Below are 25,463 nucleotides of genomic sequence, written 5' to 3' on the forward strand. Positions count from 1 at the left end.
ATAAACATGCAAATTTTATATATACTTGTCATGTAATAAAATTAGTCAAGTACAAATTTATATAAAATTTGTAAATAACACATTACAAATTTAGAGCAACTTGTTAACTTGCACACCGAGTGCAGATATTTATAACATAAAACACATTAATTCTGATTTCTACATGTGCACATGACTCCAAACATTGGCAATCGCAACCTCCCTAATAAAAGATGTCATAAACTGAAACAAGTTGGAAAATATATCACCGAAAATATTAAGAGTTTTAAAATGCATTACCTCGCAGTGCAGTCAGGGACTTGATTTTCTTAGAAAGAAAAACATCCATTTGTTTTGCATAAGCTGAAAGCAAATACTTAACATTACTTAACATATAGAAGACAATAAACAAGTTACCAGTATTATCAACTTTACATTCTGAATGAAATACTATGCAACTGCCAAAAAGTGAAGTGAGCTACAAATGAAAACTATTTTACCAGTTTATTATATTATTTCTAGTTATTTTTTAAAGTTTTCTGATGTTTAGTATGTAGAAATGGTCAAACTATTAGATTATTAGTTAAGGATTGTCACAGCTTTTTCACCATTTCAGCAATAAATATATAAACTGCAAATTGTTTCACTTCCCAAGTAAATTTTAGGTGGAATATGTTGTATGTCGGTGATTATTTATTATCAGAATGAGGAATTCATATCTTGAAACTGCAAAAACTAAAAAAAAGTAAAGTTTGTTTTATTTAACGACGCCGCTAGAGCACATTGATTTTTTATCTTATCATCGGCTATTGGACGTCAAACATATGGTCATTCTGACACTGTTTTTAGAGGAAACCCGCTGTCGCCACATAGGCTACTCTTTTTACGACAGGCAGCAAGGGATCTTTTATTTGCGCTTCCCACAGGCAGGATAGCACAAACCATGGCCTTTGTTGAACCAGTTATGGATCACTGGACGGTGCAAGTGGTTTACACCTACCCATTGAGCCTTGCGGAGCACTCACTCAGGGTTTGGAGTCGGTATCTCGATTAAAAATCCCATGCCTCGACTGGGATCCGAACCCAGTACCTACCAGCCTGTAGACCGATGGCCTGCCACGACGCCACCGAGGCCGGTGTGCAAAAACTAAGAAATAACTGTTACAGCTTTTAAAGACATCCATGTCTTCTGGACATTATACCTAATGCTCTAATGCAAGTATATGTTAAAAAAAACAAATATAGTACTGTTGGTGCAGTCTTGTTAACGTAATTGTTTTCTTTCTAAAACTTAACATTATATTCAATATGCAGCATAAAAATCAATCAAGTATTGCCATAAAAAAAATTAATAAACTATTTCAGTATTTTCTTACTAAAATGTAAATTACTGATTAATATTTGCATTTGTTGACCAATAAACAGACAACTATTTGAATAAAGCTTGCTTTTACATCTCGTTTCCAATTCTACTGCTATTGAAAAAAAAAATTCTTATGGGTTTTGTTGTGTTTTTTTTTGTTTTTTCCTCCGAAACAGTTGGGTTTTTTTTACTGAATTTTACAAGTGAAGATACAGAACTATTCCTGTATTGTTAGCTATGGGAGATGAAAGCTCAATATAAAAGACAATACTAACATTCCACATCATAGTCCACAGCTTCAGTCATCTTAAGCAACCGCTTATCTTCCATCAACCATTTAGCAGATTGCTGCAAAAATGAGACTTGTTTTTATTAATCTTTTTCAGTTCATTCTTGTTAATTATTGACAATAAGTGATGGCAATATTAGGTTGTATGGAACCAAGACATTTATATTGACAGGCCAATAGCCAAGGTCAGTATCAATTTTGGGGTCCATAAAACCTGATATTGCTTGAAATATGGTCAATAATTGTTTTATCACATAATGACATCCATAAGATTTGTACATTCGTACTTTGTTTGTCCAAATTGAAATATGTTAATGTTTATAATTTCCCACAAGACACGTTCTAACGGATGAAATGTAGTCATATCACATAATCCTATGACGATGTACGAAACATAAGAGTGTCAGTCATATTAATAACAAAAAAGAAAGAAAAAAAAAGCGATATTTGAACATAAATTTACACTGAACAGTTACGAATTACCTCCAAATGCACGCTTTGTTTGTAACAAAAAATCCAGGCAGTGCCAAATCCAAACGAGTTTAGATTTGATGTATCATGTATATTTTGAAATTTGCAAGATATTTCTTACATAGTTTGATGACTACTGACCTTGTCTTTGTGGTATTTGCAGAATTAGCCTTAGTAAGAGCAATTTTGTTTAGATTAAAATTAGAAGTTGATGTTGCACCACGTTACCTACTCATTAACTGCATAGATTCTTTTTGTCTACTTGTTTTCATTGGTTAAATCTCCAAGGGCAATATCACTTTTGATCAGACAAATGGAAACCAAGGAGGGAAATATTCCTATTTACGGAATAAGGAGATATTCTCATTACGTCATAAATGTAAAACCAACGAAAAACCCACAAAAATAATACTTACCGATTCAAATATGCACTTTATTTTATGTATTTCTAAAACATTTAAGTGAATATATGTGAGTAAAAATTATAAACTTGTACCCACTCAATATGGTTTTTGTCAAAAATTAATCAAGCAGTCTAAAGGTTAACTAGTAACTGATTAAGAGTATTTTGAGCGTACATCAATCAGTGTTCTGTGCTCATCAATAACTTCCTCCTCCTGCTCTTGCATCTGGTTCACCATCTGATGGAAATTCAACAGGTCTTGAGAAACCTCCTCTTCCTGAAGATAAAACAATCAGACATTCATGTCAAAATATACGTCAAAATTGTATTGAAATTACTTGAAAACATTCACCTCAAACTAATACCATTGACACACCAAACTTCAAAACGGATCAATGTATTTTGATCCGGATAGAATATGGACCGTGACACACCGAATACAGGTACCAAACCGTGTCAATCAGTTTTTGTCTTAATTCACATATGTATGTGGATTGAGCAGCACGCTTACGGGTCAGTACGGTTTTGGATTCTGTTGTGTCAATGGTACATTGGTGAATATGGTTCAGTTCGGGTCGGTTTAGATCACATAATGCAGACAAAATGGGTTTTTTAATAACACCACTAGAGCACATTTATTTATTAATCATCGGCTACTGAATGTGAAACATTTGGTAATTTTGATGTCTTAAAGAGGAAACACGCTATATTTTCCTTTTAGCAAGTAATCTTTTGTATGCACCATCCCATAGACAGGATAGCACATACCATGGTCTTTGATATGCCAGTCGTGGTGCATTGGTCAGCTGATATGTGTGTGTGTGTCCAGGACAGTGTGCTTCAACATTAATTGGATAAAAACTCGGAAATAAATTGAATGAATGAATTTTTAAATGTATTTTATGTGTCTCGGCCGAAACGGATTGATCGAATTCACCCGTATTGAGCGGCCATGTGTCAACAGCGAAACGCAATTTGGATCAGTACCATATTTGGTGTGTCAATGATATAATGTAAAATATGCTCCAAAAACTGTATGGGTCCAAGTCAAAAGTACGGTTCATGGGAAAGTATCTGCTTTCGAGAGGTTCTGATCTGTATTGATATTTAAAAAAGGACTGTAAAACAAGAAATTCTTTAAATAATATGACAGCAAACCATGGCTTAGAATTGTTATCATTTGCTCTTTCTTACTATTATGTCATTATTTTATTCATCAAAATAAACTTTTGTGATCTAGTTATTGACTTCATTTCATCAGTATCATTTTCATATACTAACAGTAAGCAATAATGGATTGAGAGGATTAAGTTTGTATCATTTAAAGACAACATTGAATTGATTTGCTAATGGGTTAGCACCACTCAGTTATTTTGGACCACTCACATTAGATGTTTTGAGCATGGCTAGATCACTGTTCTGTGGGGACATGGTGGCCAGTGACATCATTTCCGATGATGGTACATTCGCTGGTTTTCCTCCTTCTGATGGATGACCAGGACCAAGTTCCTTAACCCTAACAAAACACAGTGCATCATTAAAATCAACCAAAAGTACTTTCTAATAAAATACCTTCTACTAGCATGAAATTGTAAACTCTGCTAACAAAACATCATGGGCCGAATTTACGGAGCCTCTTTTTTTCTAGACGCAGGTGTTTAAGCACTGCAAATGTATGTAGTTGCATGTGTCTAAATCTAAAACAGGCTTTGTAAATTCGGCCCAAACGGTTGTCAGCTTCATTATTCAGCAGCTTATCCACTAGACTACGGAGCTCACTAATTATGTTTATAGACACACTATACAATACTCTGAAGTTGATAGAACATTTTATCATCCATTAAAGACCTTTGTAGGAGACTATAATTTGCAACATCTCCTGTGATATTCTCCACAAGGAGATATCGCTTCTTATAATCTTGATTGGTCCAATTTTAATCATAAGACAATATTTTGTGACATCACTGTGTTTGTTTCAGAGCTAAACCTATCATTAGTGACATCACGCCACTGCCGTTCTGCTAGTTAACGAGTCTACCGCTGCCAAATACAGTGACATTCAACCCACATTATTGACATTGTTTACAACTGTCACAAATAAAAAGAATGATAATGGACGATAAAAAGAATATCCCCTTTGTGTTTTGTGATATCATAATTTATCAGCACTTGTTGATAAAAGTATAAAAATACTTTTATTAACTCGCGCTGATAAATTATATCACAAGACACTCGAGAAGTATCCTCTACATAGTGATGACCAGACTGACCTCATTCTGCAACATAAGGCCTCTGAAAATTGCCATTAGTTTGAGGTCAGGTTAAGCTGAACAAAAATGTTTGTTCATGCAAATCTGGTTTTGCACAACCAATTTTTCATTCGAACATTATATTTAAGACTACATTTACTTGGTAATAATGGATTATCCACAAATAAATAGGTTACCTGAATTTGTTTGACATAATCCATAATTGGGTTACCCCATTTGGCATACTGTTAGTGATATTATAAACTATTCAGTTGATTAGACAAGTTTAAGAGGCTAATATTTTTCGAGATGAAACTGAAATTTAAATACACCTAATTAGTACAGAATGACAGAAGTGTGATACCTGTCTGCATATCTGAGTGTGTTCAGTGTGTGTTCACAGCAGTTCATACCAGGAGAGATCATGGCGATCTAGAAGTAGAGAAATACAGTAAAAAAAATTACACTCAACAATAAAGTCCATCATTTGCACCACATAAAATATTACAAATAAACAACAAAAACCAGTGAAAGATAAACAAGATTACACAGGAAATGAAACAATGCTATAATTAGTTATGTCTTCATAATAAATTTGTCGTTGTAATAAGACCTTGCCCTTTGTATTTTAAACATTTCACTTTGAAATTCAGTCCCAGTATAAAAACCAATGACAGTAGTCATTTAGACAACACAGGTACGATATTTAAAGCCATAATCTCGACTCCACATCAATTAGCATCTCTGACTAATGCACAACCCAAATTAAAGTACAGACACTTGTGCAATCACTCCCAGCAGACATTGCTTACCATACACGTTCGAGAGTTTTCTCTCATAAATGAGTCTCTGAGAACCTGTGTCAACTTGCTGGCACGGAATGGCAAATGGGCACCTTTACGACCCAATGCTCGTATACATTCCTAAAAACATAAACAAAAACATGGTAGTTTATTAATATTACATACCACAAATTTAGCCTACCAACAAAAAACCCAGAATTCCATGGAATTAAACATCTAGCCTACCATAAATATTTTCCATGCACGGTCTTGAACATCCATAGGTGCAACTATAAACTAAGTTTTATTGACCTAGGACTTATAGTTTGTGAGACTTATCTAAAGTTTGTTAAAGTTTCTTTTGTTTAACACCACTACAGCACATTAATTTATTAATCATTGGCTATTGGACATCTCGATCAGATATATTTATTTTTTTGCCTGTTTTAAATATCAAACATTTGGTAATTTTGACTCATAGTTAGAGGAAACCCGCTTAATTTTCCCGTTAGTAGCAAGGGATCTTTTACTGTATATCGCTGTGTATTAGCAAACTCTGTGGATAAGTCGACCCCTTAGTTTTCCCCTCAATACCTGGTACAAAATGGTTGGTATGATGCATAAGCAGACTCAACTTTTATGAAGTTAAAACGGGCAAAAATATAGATATATCCGATCGAGATATTGTCAATCTCGGGCAACAGTGAATCGCGGGAATTTGTTTTAGTGAACCAATCAAGGTACAATGTACAAAAACTATTTTAATAAAGATTTTACAATAGCTGAAAAAGAATAAAGGTTTGTTAAAAAAATCCCCTAATGTGGGATAACATTATTCTGTTCTTTTTATTTCTCGACTGAATTGATCTCATGGACATCGCTAGCTGATAAATGTAGTTTCACTTTTATTCGGCGGTGTAAATATTATTTAACACCCATGACAGATAATTGCAATGATGCATACAACCCATTCCGCTCTTTTTATTAGTGATATCTCTAATAAAATGTAGTTTCTTTTAATGTATTAGGAACTGCAGAATCAACAATGATGGTAAGTAAAAATCATCAGTTCTGACCAATTAAATCTGCAATACTTAATGACTGTTCCGATCACGCGACACATTTGGCACCAAATATTGGTACTACACATGTACTTGTTAGTGGCTTTTACAGGAAATTTTGAACACAATAAAAAATAAAATAAATTTCATTTCATTTCTCAAATAAAATATAACTTTTATTGTGTATATCAAACAATCAAATGGACCCTTGTATGTGACTTAATACAAGCTGTTAAAAATACTGATTAAATAACACAACTGTAAGGTTTTGAAGCCGAGATTGACTGATGCGTTATCGTTAGTATCGCATTTCCGTATACGTCAATATTCTGTTGTATTTTCTTAGACATTTTCTGTTGACTCTGTGTATTGGCTGACCCTCTTCTCATGATATTTAGAGGCTTGAAAACTCTGCTAATACACAGCGATATACAGTATATGCACTTTCCCACACAGGACAGCACATACCACAGACTGACCAGTTGTGGTGCACTGGTTGGAACGAGAAAAAAACTCAGTTGAATGGATCCACAGAGGTGGTTCGATCCTGCGATGGAAACACCTCAGGCAAGCACTCTATCAACTGAGCTAAATCCCATCCCAAACCTGATCTAAATGCTAAACTTTAACACAAAGTTGCCACTGCAGGAAAAGTAATACTTTGTAAAGGCGAGACCAAAAAAAAAAAAAGGTTCAGGTTTTCTTCAGAATTAATGTGAACACACATTAATCATATATTCACTGAATATAAAAGAATTACACTGAATATAAAAGAATTACACTGAATATAAAAGAATTACACCATAACATAAATTGTAACTCCACCTTCTACTTACCTATACTAAAAACAATAATTTTTCCTCGGAGTATACTCAAAGTCATCTAAATAATGACACTGAGAGAAAAACCAAAACAACAAACAAACAGAAAATAAGTTTTAAAACACAATCATGTTAACTTCTTCAGTTCTGTGTATGTTTATATTTTCACCCGTAATTATTTCTCACAAAAAGTTGAAAACAGCCAATGGATATAAGGCATCATTATTTTATTAAAAAAATTTTTTTTTAAAGTTTGGTTATAGTGTTTTATTCCAAAGAAACCCCAGAACAGTCAATACTTCATGTGACTTTTAAACCAACCTTCAAAGCAAGCAAACTCTTGTTGATTTCTGCACCTTCCATTCGGGTCTGTCTGTCGGAACTCGATGTATCAGCACCTCGTTCATTACCTGAAAATTAAAACAAGTATCATTTTTTAATGCTTGTTTGCTAATCACAACAAAGTAGTAGCTACAAAATGAAAAATATGGAGGGTTTTTTGCTGTCTCCTCAGTTATTCAGGGAGTAAGATGCAAATGGGTCATATGAATGAAGCTCCTCAGTGGATTTTCCTACTTCAAGCAGTACTTCAGAAAGGCCATAATGTTCCATCTAGTCTTTGGAAATATCCATTTAACAGAACAGGTGTAACAACTGCAACATTTACCTATGCTAGGCCTTGAACAGCTGTAATTTAAAATGTGTTGAGATAACATTTCCAAACAAGACCACCTCCTTTACTTATAATTTATTTACACAAATTTAATCTTATTGTAGAAAATGTTTTACACCTTTCAATTATTAGTCTTAAAGTGCTTCATTCAACTACAAACACAAAATTTAACTGCATTAATTAAGATTTTTCAAAAACTGATATGAAGTACTGTTATTATTTGCATACAGACATAAAAGAAGAATTTATATTAAGTATTCAATTGCTTACCCTTCCGACTACTGCAGGCGAGATATCTCGCCTGATGTCACACAAGTTGACATAATATACAGTGCATTCCCCAATTCATATTTCCCACCGTGTTGCACACAGAACAAGAAGAAACAGTTTAAGTGAGAGTATGGCATCTTTAGTTTTTTGTTTTTCAATGTAAAATACCTGAGAATTTGGAGTTCAAAAAGTGATTTTCGCTAGACAACAATGGTGGAACGTTGCAGTTATTTTGAGGAATTAATAGCTGATTGTGACAGCTAATTTGATAATAAATTTGATCGTTTTACCAACAACGAAAATCACCAAATATTGGGACATGAATCCCAATTTGTTTGTTTTTTAAAAATCTGGTCAGAAAAACATTTTTGGGGAACAATGGACATAAATACTGGACAGCTGGCCACAAATCTTTTTCGATTTTTTGCCTAATTTTAATCAACATTAACCGATATAAAATATAAAAATATTGAGCTCCGTGGTCTAGTGGATAAGCTGCTGGACAATCAAGCCAATGACAGTGGTTCAAATCCCGTCAAAGCTGGCTCACACATTCATTCATCTTTCTCATATATCACCCTGTGCCTATCATTCTCATTATCTTAATATAAACTTCCTCCACGGGTGCACTCTTTGTGTATTTCCCTGCACCCACCTGGCATCCTTGTCCTCTGCCGCTAATAAAGCTGATCTCACCCACAGCACTAACTAACGACCGCCAGTAGTAGGGATGCATAGTAGGTGGTTACAAGTGCCTCTTAACAATGCGAGAAGTATCTACTGAACACTCCCCGAAGTGGTCAGACTAAGCCCACAGCTAAAAGCTGATGGGGAATGGCAGATGTATGGCACAGATAGCCACAAGAGACAAGCATCTGTCGCGGTTGGAGAGACAAGGACTAGGATGTGGAGGTGGACAGCGAAAGAAGTTGAAAGATAGGAGGAGTTGCCAGATCGGGAAGAAATGAGATAGAATTCAAAGGAGAGAAAGGAAAGGGGGCAGTGGGATAAAACAAAAAAATAATAAAATTTAAAAATTTAAAAAATCTATAAAAATTAGAAAACTACTTACCGATTCAAATATGGACATTATTTTATGTATTTATAAAACATTTAAATGAATATATGTGAGTGAGTAAAAGCTATAACTTGTACCCACTCAACATGTTTTTGTAAAAAATTAATCCAGTAGTCTGAAGGTTAAACAATTACAAATTCTTTTTGAGTATAGTTTGGAAGTATTTAAAAATAATTTTATCCTTTACCTGCTAAATCTATTAATGAAAATTTCCCAAATATTTTTGCAGAACCCCTGAAAACAAAATAAGAAAAACTGTAATATAAATATGCACAGGACAGTTTTAAGTAAAAAAATCATCCTACAACCTACGTCTTCAGACTGTACAGTAATTTTACTATGAACACACAAAATATCAAACAGTGTTTTAACAGACAATTAATTGATTATTGAATAAACAAGCGATAATCATGATTTTTCTGGATATATATTAACATCATTTTGGAAAGATAATTTCACTTATGTACAATACTGTTTAATTATAATTATTTTACATTAACTGCTGAAAAGAAATATTTTTAATATTATGATAGCATTATGACTAAAAAGAAAGTAAAATTTTGATCAATGAACTATTAAATATTTGAATATCGATTAAAATTAACATGCTTTAATGTTTAGCAAAAATCTTTAAATTGTGTTGTTTTTAAAAATCAGTGATACCTTTTCTTGAGAATAATTTGAAATACAGCATGTGACCGTGATGAATGTTGGTTAGCTGAGGTTTGTCCTGATGTTCTGGAAAACAAAGGAAAATTAATGTTGGTTTTTATCCATAAAAAGAGAGAAAAAAAAAGAAAAGAAAAAAAAAAGTAAAAAAAAGTAAAGGAAAACAAATAAATTTGTAAGACAAAATTTATAAAGTAAAAAATCATTAATAAAGTAGTTATCTCAAATTGGAAAGCTCTCACTAAGTAAGTGCATCTAGGTGTACCCGTACAAAAATCTCATTTGGCACCACCATGACCATGACATTTATGTACTGGGGCCATTTCCTGCATTTCTAAATGAGCATCAAGATGGTTATACACAGGCAAAATTCAGGCAAAACAGTTGGAAAAATTTGGGCAGTTTTTATCTGGGTAAAATTTCTGGCAAATCAACCCCTCCAGACCCCCTAAATCAAAGAGTCCCCATACGCCCAAGGTTATACGACTGCATATTTGGGTACAGGGTACAAGGTACAAAATACATTAGGACATTAGGCAGAAAAACAACATACCGCACATTGTTTCCATGTTGAACAAGCTCCAAAACATCATCACTGCACGTCACAACCTCCTCTTTAAGACCAATAATTTGGACCTGCTGTTTATGATCTTCTAACACTCGCAGCTTCTGCTTCTGGTTGAGTAGATCAAACACCTAAACATAAATACACAGTAATTAGTAGGCTGTAAACACAAATACACAGTAATTAGTAGGCTGTAAACATTAACAGGCATTTTCAGTGATTTATCTTCATTTCACAAACATACAACAAAAATCTTCTTCTTCTGCTGGCATATTAAAATTACTATTTTATCTAAAATTTTCATCTTCAGTGTTTCATTGAAAGAAATTCAACACAAATGAGTGAGAATGAATTACAACTTTTAGAACTTCCAAATAACAAACCAGCACAGTCCTGTAGATTTACAACGTAAAATCTTTCCAGTATTCACTGTTTAAAAGTTAAATTAAATGATTTTGTAAAATAATTAAACAAAGCACTACATATTACATTACAACACATATTTGTTTGTGTTTTTGTTTTGCGTGCCGATGAGCCATGTGCTCAAGGCCAAAATAAAGAATTCACGGCTAGCTCTGGCACTCACCAAATTCGCCAGTTGTGAATTTAAAAAACAACTGGTGAATTTTATTTTGATTTGGCGAAATAGTTTTATGAAATAATTGATATTTTGTTAGAAAATATCTGGGTTTGTTCCATTTTTGAAGTTCAGTAAATAATTTGGCGATATTTTCTGCTGACCCAGAGATAGTCCTGGAATTGAATTGAACTAATTTCTAATTATGATCACATTTTTAACATTACCCTCGATTCTTTCTCTTTTTGTTTCTTGTTTCCCTTATGATTGATACATAATTATTTCAAAAATAACAAAGCATGTCTCTTATATAAAAAAGTTGCAATACAATCTAAGAAATTATTAGAGAAAGAAAGAAAGAAAGAAATGTTTTATTCAACGACGCACTCAACACATTGTATTTACGGTTATATGGCGTCAGACATATGGTTAAGGACCACACAGATATTGAGAGGAAACCTGCTGTCGCCACTTCATGGGCTACTCTTTTCGTTTAGCAGCAAGGGATCTTTTATATGCACCATCCCACAGACAGGGTAGTACATACCATGGCCTTTGATATACCAGTTGTGGGTGCACTGGCTGGAACGAGAAATAGCCCAATAGCCCCCCCCACCCCACCCCACCACCGACGGGGATCGATCCCACACCGACCTCGCATCGAGCAAGCGCTGTACCACTGGGCTACATCTCGCCCTTTATTAGAGACACACATTGATAAAATGTTACCTTCCCACTGTATATCTCAAAGAAGCTGGAGCTGACAACGAGATCGAGTTTCGAGTACTTCGAGTTCATCAATCTGAAGACATCCTTAGCTGAAAGCAACATCCACCAACAATGTTTAATACATATGTGCACATTTTAGAATATTCGGTACAAATTATAGCTGAACTATTACATCTTTGATAAAATTCAACTTTTTTTCTTTCTTTTTAACTCATAATATCTGCTATGATATGTCGATAAATATTATTTAAAACGCAATACTGAACAATCAGCTAAAATAACTGGGTCAGGTTATATCTAACATTTTATTATTATTATTATTATTATTATTATTATTAAAAACAGCTCCAACATTCTCTACATATATTACAGATGTTTAATTTACAATTTTTAATGTGTTAATAAAAAATTCAGTATTACTTGCATAAAGATAAACAGCAAGCTACTATCATATTAAATAATTTGACAAGTTAAAAGTTAGTTTCTTTTGTTTAACGACACCACTAGATCACACTGACTTATTAATCATTGGCTACTGGATGTCAGACACTTGGTAATTTGGACATAAGTCTTAGAGAAGAAATCCGCTACATTTTTTCATAGTAGCAAGGGATCTATTATATGCAACATCACACACAGGATAGCACATACCACAGCACTTGATATACCAGTCGTGGATCACTGGCTGGAAAACAAATCCTGACTGGGTTTGATCCTTGACCAACCGTACATCAGGCAAGCGCTTTACTACTGGGCTATGTCCCGCACCAAATAATTTGATAAATGCAAAACAGTGCTGCACATAGTTCTCAGTTCTATCCAAATTTCACTACCTGATCTCATTTTATTCACTTGCAAAAATTGCTACCGTAATAGAAAAACAAATTCCATTTTTTGAAAGCCAATCATTTTGAACTATTTAGTGAATAATATAATTAATTATTGCCATAAGATATTGGTTTAATAGGTTAGAGTGGTGAATGCCATGATACATTATTATATACAATATAGTTGGTATAAGATCTCATAAAAAGATTTTCAAAAACCATTTTCCCCAAAGTAAATTATTAATAATTAACAAGTTAAATGTAACTGAAATATCCATGAAATTTCAACTTACCTGCTAGGATATATATTCCCTTGGTACAATCTTGTTGGCCTTTTGTAGAAAAATCACCACCCATTGTCTAAAAAAAAGAAAATGGGCAGGATGTTAAAATAAAAATATTTCAATATTTATTAAATTTAATAAAATGCGAATCCTCTGGTTTGTATTTATTATCTGTGTTGATAAATCATGTTACTTTACCAAAATGATACAATACTAGTTACAAATGTAAATTCTAATTCACTTTGCATATAACGTGAAATTTGATTGCCTAATCAAATTCATTTGCAACAATAAAACGAGCATAAACCTGTAAGTAATTTGGGGGATCCCCCAAGAACCTATTTACATATACCATACGCTGTTTAGTTGGACGTACTTACTTTTAAGATACCAAAGTTGAATCTTTTTTAAAAGCAAAATGTGTGCTCCTCTAAATTTTACGAAGTAAATGCTGTTTATAAATGTTTGTGTGATGTCACGTATATGTCGCTGATAAGTAAGTAAGTAACATCAACTATGCCGAATTATGAATCTTCATTATCGAGCACCAGTTGTCGTGATGAGTATTCGAAAGAAGTGAAATCGGTAAAAATTGTTGATATAGTTGATATAGATCAATAGTTGTATTACATGTAAAAAAATATTTTTTAATCTGCTTGCACTATAATTATTTTATAAGGTGGATAACTTGAAACACGAACGTAGTGGCCAGGTTTTTGTTAACACTGCCTTCATTCCCAAAAATTATTATTTAAACAATTTTTAAAATGAAAAAGCATCTACTGAATTAGAATGGTGATAACTATGTTGTATTTGACCATTTGCGGACATTCAAGTTGGTTTTAGTCTCAAATATCCACTTTACCGTCTTTGCTCCGCCGGTAAAACACAATTTGTGATTGTAAAACCAGCACGAACGTCCTGCAAATGGTCAAATACAACATAGATAGATCAAACGATATGCTCATACTTACATGGGTTTTTCCACTGCCTGTCTGACCATAGGCAAAACAAGTAGCCATTCCACCTTCAAATATACATTCTACGAGAGGTTTTGCTGTGTATCTGACAACAGAAGAAAAAAAAATTCAGCCATTGTGTAAACAATTAACGTTAGCATTAATGCCCAAATTTATTTTTTCTTTCATTTATGGCTATGTCACTCTAATTCAATTACATACAAAAAAAACCCCCATAACAAATGGGCTATAACTGTGTCACTGGTTGACTAAAGTACTCTTGGGAACAAATTAAACATATATATTTTAAAGAAATGCTTTGGTGAGCCATGTAGTAGGTACATTTTTGTGCATTCCCACAGGGAACACATTTGTTCAGAATCGCATTACGATTTGCTACTCAAGTTTCAGAAATCGCTAAACAATTTAAAAATATAAAACAGAAATTTGTAATTAATTTTCAATTGACCAGAAATTTCACTAACAAAACATTTTGAAAACAATATGATCCCTGTCTTGCCTTGAAACTGTATGACAACATAAGATCACATCTGACCAACCTGTAGACAATGTCATTTGACGCGTCTTCATCAAACGCATAATCATATCTGAACTGCTGATTTTCCAGGTATTTCGTCAAATCAACTTTCTGCTTCGGTTCATGCACCAGGATGGTTTGCTTATTTGAAAGGGTGATCACATCAATTTCCTTCCTAGCATTTTCTTTGAAATAAAGAGTGAAACAACATGGCATAAAATCAATCAGAAAGGTATAAACTGTGACAATTCAACCTCTCGTACAATGATGTGCAGGAAAGAATTGAAAGTGCAACAGAGAAATTTCATACATTTCTATGCTCATTATTCTATATTTATTTGTTAACTCAGCCCTCTAAATTGCAACCAATTTGTTGTAAATGCGACAATTTGTTTTCAATTAAAGACTAAAACATTTCATACAATCTATATAAATAAAATAGAAGTAGGCACCATCTGGCTCCTAGATGGAAAAGTAAACATAGAGGGCTGTAATTTTGCAACTTGTAATCCAAATATGAATAAAGCTTCTTTCAGCTGTAGAATTTACAATACAAACTTATTTCATAAATGCATAACTTTTCTAGAAGTTTTAAGCAAAATTACCATATTTAATATACCATACTAAAGCCTAGTGATTTTTTTTTCCACTTTGGAAAAATTAAAATCATGAAACCCCTGCAGTCAAAAGTAGGCTATTCCGAGTTATTTAGCAAAGAACAAGAACAGGAACAGTCTTTGAGTGGCACTAAAATGACGAATTAAAAAAGAAATCTTTACAAGTAAATAAATAAAATTCACTGTTTTTCTTTTAATATGATGGAAAATTAGTTCCAAAATACCTTTCTTTGTTAAGGGTCGCTTTCTAACACAGACACATATCTGGTGGTTTTCTATCTGATCGGATCCTGTGATTGGTCGGTAATCCAACTGACTCCGATATTCTCTGAAACAAAAAATATATTACTTGTGGTATTTTGGCACATATGACAAAAAAAATAAAACAAAAAAAACACTGCTAAATTTCACACAAGAGTAACAACAAGCATTAAGCAATACATGTACCCTACTGGGATCAACTAATTTTCTTATCTCCTAAATTAAAGTAAATTCAAGGGTCATAAAAAAGATGTAAAATGCCATCAAACTTGATCTGTAACAGTACATGAAAATGCTATACCCACAATTTCAGCTCAATATCTCAAGGCACTGTGAAATTAAACATCCGTAAAACTATTTGTGGGATGGTTGAACAGACAGAGACAAATAGAAGGACGGAGATGAAACCTACAGTTCCCTCTGGTTGGACCTGTAGGGGACTAAAAGACAGTATTATTAAATCTACAAAACCTTCATAGGGCTAATACAATAATACCAAAGGCTGTGGTATGTGCTATCCTGTTGTGGGATGGTGCATATAAAAGATCCCTTGCTACTAATGGAAAAATGTTGTCAGTTTCCTCTCTAAGACTATGTTACAATTACCAAATGTTTGACATCCAATAGCTGATGATTAATAAATCAATATGCTCTAGTTGTCAGAGTATGACAAATATTTTGAAAAGTCACTAGCCACAGGGCTAGTGGGTTTGTGAAAACCACTAGCCCACCAAAATAAAGCACTAGCCCAAATTCCTGATCAATTATAACTGGATTTTTATAAAAAAATGTGTAACATTACACATTTACGAGTATAACAGTAAAATAAAACAAACACTTAAATCATGCTGTAACTTTCAGTTTTTTGTCGTGTCGTACGTTTGGTCTTTTGTCAAGTGATCCATCGTCATTGTCCCATTTTCGTTTTTGCCCTCCACCGTGGAAAAATAATTGAGCAAACTCATGGTTGGTATCTAAACCCACTATCAAAATAATTAAATTTAAAAAAGGGTACGGCAGTGTGACACACGGTAATAGATGGTTCAGGGTATTTGGTAGTGGGTTATACATTTAGGGCCTACTATTTAGGTCGCCAATTGCTCAAATACAGGGCATTATCCCGTGTCAAACCGATATCAAAGAATATAACGGTGACATCTAATCTGTTGTTAATTGATGAACAAAAAAGGTATTATCTTGTATCGGCAGCTGTGACACATTATCCAAACCACTACACATAATAGGCCAAGCCAAGTCATTGCATGTGCGGTTACCATTAAAGTAAATTGTTTTCCTGATTGCCGACAGCCACATGTAAGCTAAGTGTTAAATTAGAAAACAATAGGTAAATAAAACAAACACTGAAATTCAAAGCATGACTGGGGTTTACTTGATTGAGATTAACCTGTCGTCGCGATTGGTGATTTCCAAGTTCTTAGCCTAAGACATATGTGCGAGATTAACCACGTGACGTGTCCAACCAATCAAAACACGCATGTCATTAGACTTAGTTCCTGTGCCAGAAACTTGAAAGGGAAAAGTAAACAATGCATGCTGTAACTATGACGATGTAGAGATAGCATGTTACTGCAGTTTGCAGATCTAGTTCAAGTGGATTATTATATACTGATTGCGTTGTTGTTATTATTTGATGATAAACGTCACAAACAAATTTATTAAACGAAATTTCAGCCGAGAGAAACGGAAGAAAAAAACCCCACGATCGAGCGATAAGGAGGGGGTGGGGGGGAATCACTAGCCCGAACTTAAAAACCACTAGCCACGGGCGTCGGGCTAGTGGATTTGTCGAACTCTGGTGGTGTCATTAAAGAAAACAAACTTTACTTCAGTACACCTTATAACTTGGCCATCACATGACGATGCCGGCTCATGACATGTTCAAGGATACCAAATGTCTGTGTGTGTACTGTTAAATTTGTTCACTGACTGCACGCTTTAACATAATTATTACAGTATCTTTGATTATTATAGTCACTGTAAACAGGCAATTTCTGAAGTCTGGTGTAAGCTTGTTCCTAATTTGCTATGTTTGTCTCGAAAAGATGTGAATTCTGAAGTAATTAACAGAATAACATTGATGTACATTTGTTTCAGACAATTTGTTGTCAGATGGTGTAAATGTTGTAGTAATGACGGTCATTGTAACAAAGTCTGACAGTGGTGAGGCCTACTTATTGAGATAAAATAATTCAGTTTCATCAAGGAAATAAAAAAAAGTTAAACCCCTCTGACCTTATCATGGACAAGAACTCCCAGTTGGGATCACTTGTATCATAGTTCTTCTCATTCACCTCCTTGATAGCATTCTGGGCCGCCCGCCGATCTTCCCGACGTTGTTTTATTTTCTCCACTTCTTTAACACAATTAGATTTCCTTCGAGCTGCAGAATAGTTACGTTTAACAAAACATTACACATGTAATCACAAAGCTTTTAATGCCAAAAAAAACGTTTAAATGAAAGCAAAATTTGCTAAGTGACACTGCAAGCTGGCTACTCCTGAAAAAACAGCCGGGATCTTTTTAAGGTACAGTACATACCATGGTCTTTGATGTACCAGTCATGGGGTACTACTAGACCTGTCAATTTTGAAGTGCGTACTTCACCATTGAGCTTTATCCCTCTCCGCAAAAGCACAAATCATTTATTTAAAGCTTACCTTAAATATTTTTTTAAAGACTTATAATGACCCCTGATGAATATTTTTAGTATAGATCTACATGTATAACAAACAATTTGTCCTAAAGGATTTTATCAACTAAATAAGGCATAGTAAATGGGGACTTAACTTTTATTAGAAATATTTTAAGCATATTTAAATGGTTATGTAAGGAAATAACCTTTAAAACTTAAAATATCTGCATGCTTTCAAAGAACAAATTATTTAATATTAAAGGTATTTTAATTATAACTACATGAGAATTAGGAATTATATGCTGAGAGAACATAAAATTTACTTCTTTGGACTGAAGAAATAACCACATGAATACTATTCAATTTATTTCCGTGCTTATATCCAATTAAGGTTCAAGCACACTGTCCTGGACACACAATTCCGCTATCTGGGCTGTCTGTCCAGGACACTGGGTTAGTTGTTAGTGATTAGTGAGAGAAAAAGAGGGTGTAGTGGTCATTAAAACTCGTTCTCGATGGGAGCCGGTACCAGGCTGTGAACCTAGTACCTACCAGCCTTATGTCTGATGGCATAACCACACCACCACCGAGGCCAAGTTCACATCCAAACCATGTGCTCATAAAAAAAAAAATGTTTTAGTGTCTAGACTCAAATAGAGTCTTAGAATTTAACATCATGGCAACACCACACAAACTGTATGCACGTGACATAATTAGAAATATGAGTCTCGATTCTAGTTTTATAAGCCAGGGCCCCGTTCCACAAAGCGATCTTAGCCCTAAGATCACCTTAAGTACATAGCTACCTTATTCACTAAGGTGATCTTAGTAGTAAGATTGCTTCGTGGAACGGGGCTCTGGGCCGTAAGACTGAAAAGTTGGTGAATAGCTAAAATGTAATACCTGATGCCTGGTCTTTCGGATCCTCTTTTATGTCTGTCGTAGAATTCGATTCAATCTTGGGCTCCACCTTCCCATTTTGTTTCGGTGCAGCAGGACGTGCAAAGCTCTGTCTTGAGCGGGCCGACAACACTTTAACTGCTGCTGGAAGGAAATGATTATTACTATTATTCCAACTAAAGTTGTTTGCCTCACCCTGCCGGATCAAAAATAATTAGAAAAAAAATATATATACACATGTATATATATATATAATACTAAATGAGCTTGCCTGTCATATCATTTTTATGAAACGAGTTTTGGTATCTGATGAGCAAAAGTGAGTCAGATACCAACACTGTTCACGAGTTTCATAAAAATGGTTAGACAGGCAAGCTAGTTTAGTATTTTATTTATTACAAACCAACTGCAAACATGCAGCAACACAGAAGAAGCAATCCTGCTACACCTTATTTTTCTACGAATTGGGTCAACAAGTGATCTATGTCATGCTTACGCATGCCAATATTACACTAGTTAGAAATTGAGTTATTGTTATGACATGAGCAATATCTTACACTGGTGTGTAATAAATAAATGAATCTCATAAAACTTTGGGTTTGTAGCATACTTGCACAATGAAAATGTCCTGTGAAACAATAGTCCTGAACACAAACTTATGTCTCCGGACTATTATGAATTCCAAATGACCATGTGGTAAAAAAAAATCCATGCTAAAATGGTTTGAAATTGGTTTTGGATTTTCATCAATCAACCACACATTAAAACTATTCAACAAATTTGTAGTTAAAAGTTAAAGTTTATTTTGTTTAACGACACCACTAGAGCACATTGATTTGTTATCATTGGCTATTGAATATCAAACATTTGGTAATTTTTATATATAGTCTTAGAGAGAAATCTGGCCACATTTTTCCATTAGTAGCAAGGGTTCTTTTATAAGCACCATACCACGAACAGGATAGCACATACCACTCTTTGATATACCAGGTGTGGTGCACTGGCTGGAACGAGAAATAGCCCACTGGGTCAAATGAAAGGCATTGATCCTACACCAAATGCACATCAGCCGAGCACTTTACCACTTTACATCCCATCCCCAACATTGAAGAGCTGACTGATCATTTGTCACAGGCACAAGTCACTCCAGTCTTTATTAAATATATTTAAAGAGAGGTTCTCCAGAGATATAAGGAATAGTTCTCCATTACACATTACCCGAGTAACCTACTCTCTTTGACACTGTGTAAATGTTTTTTAAATCAATTGCTGCTGTGCATTAACCCAAACAAAGTGTAAATAGACTATCACTGCTATTCACATTCCATTCAGTATTGTATTGCAGAAAATTAATTATTAAGCATCAGAGAGGCCCCATCTCAAAAAATTAATTTACCCTGTACTTAGTAGGTATTAACCTAACCAATTAAAATGAGTTATTGCTGTCATTTTGTAGACCGATACCCAAAAATATGTTACCCTAGATAATACACTGAAACCATAATGCAAATGGTCACTAGTTGTCTTGTAAGGTATCTGGTTGCATTAGACCATATCTATTCCCATTACCAATAAAATTAACATTAACTAATAACCATCTATGCAATACACACATAAAAATGTAGTACCGTACATTTAATCAACCTGCACAAAACACCGGGCACCACATGGCATATGCATATATTCTTTAATTTATTTATTTATACATGAGACCAGATTAAACATCACATATTACACAATCCATGTTAGAACCATTAATAGTTTGCCCACCCAGCTGCTCTTATTGGCTTACCTAATGACATCATCTGCTAGTGATGTTTGTAATAGTTATCTTAACAAAAACAACAATTTATTATTAAAAAACCAGGTGAAATTGGAACATGTAAAACCCTACTGTTTTCCCCCGATCCCCCATTCCACTGGCCAATAATGTGTTGCCAATAAAACTAAATTTGTAATGGTAAAACCACTGATCTATGTTGGCAAATCAGAAAACAGTTCTCTCATTTTCTACAACATTATCATTAGTATGTGTATTTAAATAAACTCATACGTTTGTTAGGCATCTTTCCATTTTCAGTTGCTCTACGCCCAGACTTGTTGCTCTAGAAAAAAAAACACAGTAAAGTACATGTACATGTATTACAAGATCTGTAGGCAAAACATATTAAAGAATTGTCACCAAAAGAGACAGTGATTCTCCTAAATATGATATCAGGATTTGGCATACTTTCACCATGTTACTTACTAGCATTGAAAATCTAAAATAAGCATAATGCTTGATGACCCACATACAGGTTACCATAAATTAAGGGCTTGGTAACCAACAGGTTACAAGACATTTATGAATTCCCATTATTGTTCTTCACAAACACACTCAATTTGACACTTTGTTAATCAGTCATATCACTGTTCTTGTGTCTGTAATCTATATTTAAACAGCACACAATTGATCAAAATTGAGTTTGTGCTGTTTTCAGTTAAAAAAATAACAACTATAGCCTAACTGTGAAAAACGAAGTACCATTCCGGACTTTCATGTCTTTTTTGTGTATTTGTTTATGAACCAAACCATGTAAAAACTTCTTTATAACATGAATAAACAGAACTTTGATTTTTAAGAAGACCCAGTTATTATCAAGTTTATATCCTTAAATAAATAATTTTTTATTTGTCATTCACTGAAACTGTCACAATTAAAAATGATTTAAGGTGGGACAAATTCATGATAATAACTGGTAACTAAGTGAACAGCTCAAATTACCATTCACTTTTTATTTGAAGGACAAATTATCATTCACTTTTTATTTAAAGGACATATTTAGAGTAAATCCAATTACAAACTGATAAATATATAATGTTGACCTTTGCATGGCATATTCTGGTGTGCTTATTGATATTTCCCTGGAAATAATTTGTCATAAGTTGCTATGAAAATGACAGATTGCTTATCAATTCTAAAACATTTAGAACAGGGCCTGTGCTTATAAAACTTTTAGAGTCTAGACTCAGTCTCTCTAATGATGTCACACATATACAATTTGTATGGCATTGCCATGATGTTCACGCTTTAAAACTCTATTAAAGGCTCGAGTCTAGTTTATAAGCACCAGGCCAGTACCATGATCCAAATTTTTCAGTTTTACAAATGTCTCTAAATAAAAATTTGACAAAAACTAATTTTTCACAAACTATGGTACTCCATACCAATATACAAGTACATGCTAAATCAGTTAACTTAATCACTATGTGCAAACAAATATTAATCAGTGATATCAGTTATTAAAAGTCACAACAATTACAGGATCAACATTAATTATAACAATATTTTTGTTACTCTTGCAAATAAACAATCACATTAAAGGTGAGTATATAGAGGATAATAAACGAGTTACCAGTTATTATCAAATTTATCTCTCAAGTGAAAATGATTTCACGAAGGACGTAAATTTGATAATAACTGCTACCAAGTTTGTTATTCTCTTTATTACCCATGCTATTTGGGTGGGAGTTTTGGGGATTTTTTAAAGCCTTTATTTTCAATATACAGAGGCTACACATCCATGTATATAGAAACAAAGTAAATCACTTTACACACTGCTCTGGGTATTGCGTTAACTTTGTAATTTAATGACGGTTCATAGATAATTTAAAAATCCAAAGTTTTATATATTCTGTAAAAAAATTAATAATGAATAGCATTAACACGCTGAGTGCCGTAAACAAAATGGCGGCTGGTCCAGTTTGCCAAGTCATATAAAGATATGCATTTACTTTATTTACCCATAAATGTTATTTCTAAGTTATTTTATGCATATTACTTAGTACATTTATGGAAGAGCGTGTGACACGAAAAAAATTACTCATAGTTGGCAATGAAATATAACATTTTTATTTGGTATGCCAAGTACGAGTCATAGTCTGGCAACATTATGCAATCACTGTATTGTATTTGCCAGCTATGAGTCATGTGCTTCCCAGATTTTATTGCGTCATTGGTTTTTGTTACGTAATTTTGATACTCAGTACTTGCTACTTTCCAAAATGGCGACTAGAAACCTTTCTGCTGAGCAAGTTGCCGCTTTGATGATGGAAACAGATGAAGAAAGTGATGATCCTGATATGGATATTAGTGATACTGATTCACTAGATCTTGATACTAACTGGAGCAGTGAAGAAGGTGATACAATGATTTCATCAGACTCATATGTTTCAAGTGACGATGGGGTACAACCGGCAACACGTGGTAGGTCTAGATTTCGTGGTGTTCGCACTCGAGGACCTCATGGTCGTGGAACTCCTGGAAGCGGTGATGGCCGTGGTGGGCGTGGTGCGGTTACACCAGCTAGAGGTCGAAGTGTACAATATCGTCATCAAGGTAGAGCTGCAATTTTGTTTAATAGACAAGCAGTTTCCCACCAAGCACCAGGCATGGGACGGAATGGAGCAGGTGGGCGTGGAAATTGTGCTGTCCCAATGCATACATGGTCAGATGTTGCCCAAGATCCACATGACTTTGCTTTCACTGAAAACTCTGGTCTTAGAATGGACTTACAGGATACATCGCCCGGTGCATATTTTGATTTATTTCTGACACCACAGTTGATAGATAAAATGGTTACAGAAACAAATCGATATGCTGCAGTGGAAATAAACAAGCAACGTCCTTTAAGAAGAGAATCACGTTTGAAATCTTGGAAGGACACAGATGCTAAGGAAATGAAACAGTTCATTGCATTGTTGCTTCACATGGGTCCAAAAACCTTGCCTACTATACAACACTACTGGAGTACTGATGTTCTATACAGTTCGCCATTTTTTGGTGGCGTCGTGATCCGCAACCGTTTCCAACTACTTTTGCGTTTCTGGCATTTTGCAGACAATGATCAACATAATGATGATCGCCTGTTCAAGATACGCACTGTTCTGGATCATTTTAACGATGTCATGCCGGCTACTTACTATCCAGGGAAAGATCTCTCTATTGATGAGTCCATGGTACTTTGGCGTGGCAGATTGCTGTTTCGCCAGTATATCAAGAATAAATGTCATAAATATGGAATCAAACTATGAACTGTGCGAGCCTCGAGGCACTGTTCTGAAGATTCGGGTATACAGCGGCATCCACCTAACTGATGATGACGGCTATGGTCAAGCTACTGCAACTGTTCTAGACTTCTTGGACGGCTACCTAGACAAAGGCCATGTGGTGTACACAGATAATTATCTGGTGAAGAAGATGACAAACCGATCAACCTATCTTTGTGGAACTCTGCGATTTGACAGAAAAGAAAATCCAAAAGATTTAATCAAACAGAAGTTGAAGAAGGGGGAACATGTTTGGAAGCGGTCTGAATCAGTGGTAGTTTGCAAATGGAAAGACAAACGCGAAGTTCTTACAATCAGCAACATGCATCGAATTGAGATGGTTGATGTTAGAAATCGGAATGACAAGCTGTCAAGAAAGCGGAACACAGTCCGAGATTACAACAATGGCATGGCTGGAGTAGACAGGTCAGATCAAATGCTGTCTTACTACTCGGCGCTGCGCAAGACAATCCGGTGGTATAAGAAGATTGTCCTGCATATCCTATAAGTGTTTCTTCTAAATGCCCACATCCTGTACAACGCAAACAACAGAGAGCAGATGAAGCTATTAAAATTTCGTGACCTGGTCACAATTCACCTGCTTGGTGATGTCTATGACAAATTACGTGACCACGGCCCAGCACATTCCCAGGCTCCAGTAAATGAGACATTCCATTACCTTGCACCACTGCCTCCCACAGAGAAGAAAGAGCGACATACCAAACCTTGCCGAGTGTGCACAAAGGCCGGTACGAGATGGGAATCCCGTTACATCTGTGAAGTTTGCCCCGGGAAGCCAGCTCTTTGTGTGTGAAAATGTTTCAAAGTTTATCACATGTCAGAATAATGGACATACCAATTCAATATGACACTGACAATAAACCCACATTTATTAATAGTTCAAACATAGACACATTATACATGGCAAAACGTTTTTTTCTTTTGATCACTGTGTTATAGTTTTGACTTTCATCGATGAAAACGATCATCGATTCATCATTTATATGAATGTTTCAAACATAGTCCAAATTGCTCTGAAACATTAGGAATAAATCTGTTCCTGTATTTATGTTGATTTTTAACATTATAACTATAAATGATTTAGTCAAAGAGATATCTGTCAAGATATTTCCATTATGAAATGCTGCAACTTGTGTTCACAATCAAAATCATTCAAACATTAATTAATAAATAATTTCATTGATTATTACATCAATTTGTTATTAGTCATTGCCAGAAAGGTTACTAATTGTGTTATTGCCATTGCTGACAACTTTAATTTAATACGACACAGCACTGGTTTTACTACGAGTAAAATCTGGTGCGCTCAGCATACGAATATACTCGTGGGCAGCAG

General features: G+C 34.5%; 1 protein-coding gene across 4 annotated transcripts in view; it reads right to left on the reverse strand.

Annotated features, from left to right (window-relative positions):
- LOC121376393 (kinesin-like protein KIF2A) overlaps positions 1-25,463 on the reverse strand; it is a 46,227-nt gene that overhangs the window by 6,899 nt on the left and 13,865 nt on the right. For 2 of the 4 annotated variants that reach the window (XM_041504246.1, XM_041504244.1), the window contains 18 exons: positions 21,072-21,123; positions 19,022-19,159; positions 17,719-17,866; positions 15,429-15,532; positions 14,610-14,772; positions 14,065-14,155; positions 13,100-13,166; positions 11,980-12,068; positions 10,662-10,804; positions 10,103-10,177; positions 9,627-9,673; positions 7,740-7,828; positions 5,567-5,677; positions 5,119-5,186; positions 3,892-4,021; positions 2,681-2,782; positions 1,618-1,690; positions 280-342 (listed from right to left, as the gene is read on the reverse strand). In XM_041504246.1, coding sequence (XP_041360180.1) covers positions 280-342; positions 1,618-1,690; positions 2,681-2,782; positions 3,892-4,021; positions 5,119-5,186; positions 5,567-5,677; positions 7,740-7,828; positions 9,627-9,673; positions 10,103-10,177; positions 10,662-10,804; positions 11,980-12,068; positions 13,100-13,166; positions 14,065-14,155; positions 14,610-14,772; positions 15,429-15,532; positions 17,719-17,866; positions 19,022-19,159; positions 21,072-21,123 — 1,753 coding nt within the window. Of the gene's footprint in view, positions 1-279; positions 343-1,617; positions 1,691-2,680; positions 2,783-3,891; positions 4,022-5,118; positions 5,187-5,566; positions 5,678-7,739; positions 7,829-9,626; positions 9,674-10,102; positions 10,178-10,661; positions 10,805-11,979; positions 12,069-13,099; positions 13,167-14,064; positions 14,156-14,609; positions 14,773-15,428; positions 15,533-17,718; positions 17,867-19,021; positions 19,163-21,071; positions 21,124-25,463 lie in introns of all 4 variants that reach the window. The other 2 variants (XM_041504245.1, XM_041504243.1) reach the window with 1 other exon arrangement.

Source organism: Gigantopelta aegis, chromosome 6 (assembly GCF_016097555.1).
Source record: "Gigantopelta aegis isolate Gae_Host chromosome 6, Gae_host_genome, whole genome shotgun sequence".
NCBI lineage: Eukaryota > Metazoa > Mollusca > Gastropoda > Neomphalida > Peltospiridae > Gigantopelta > Gigantopelta aegis.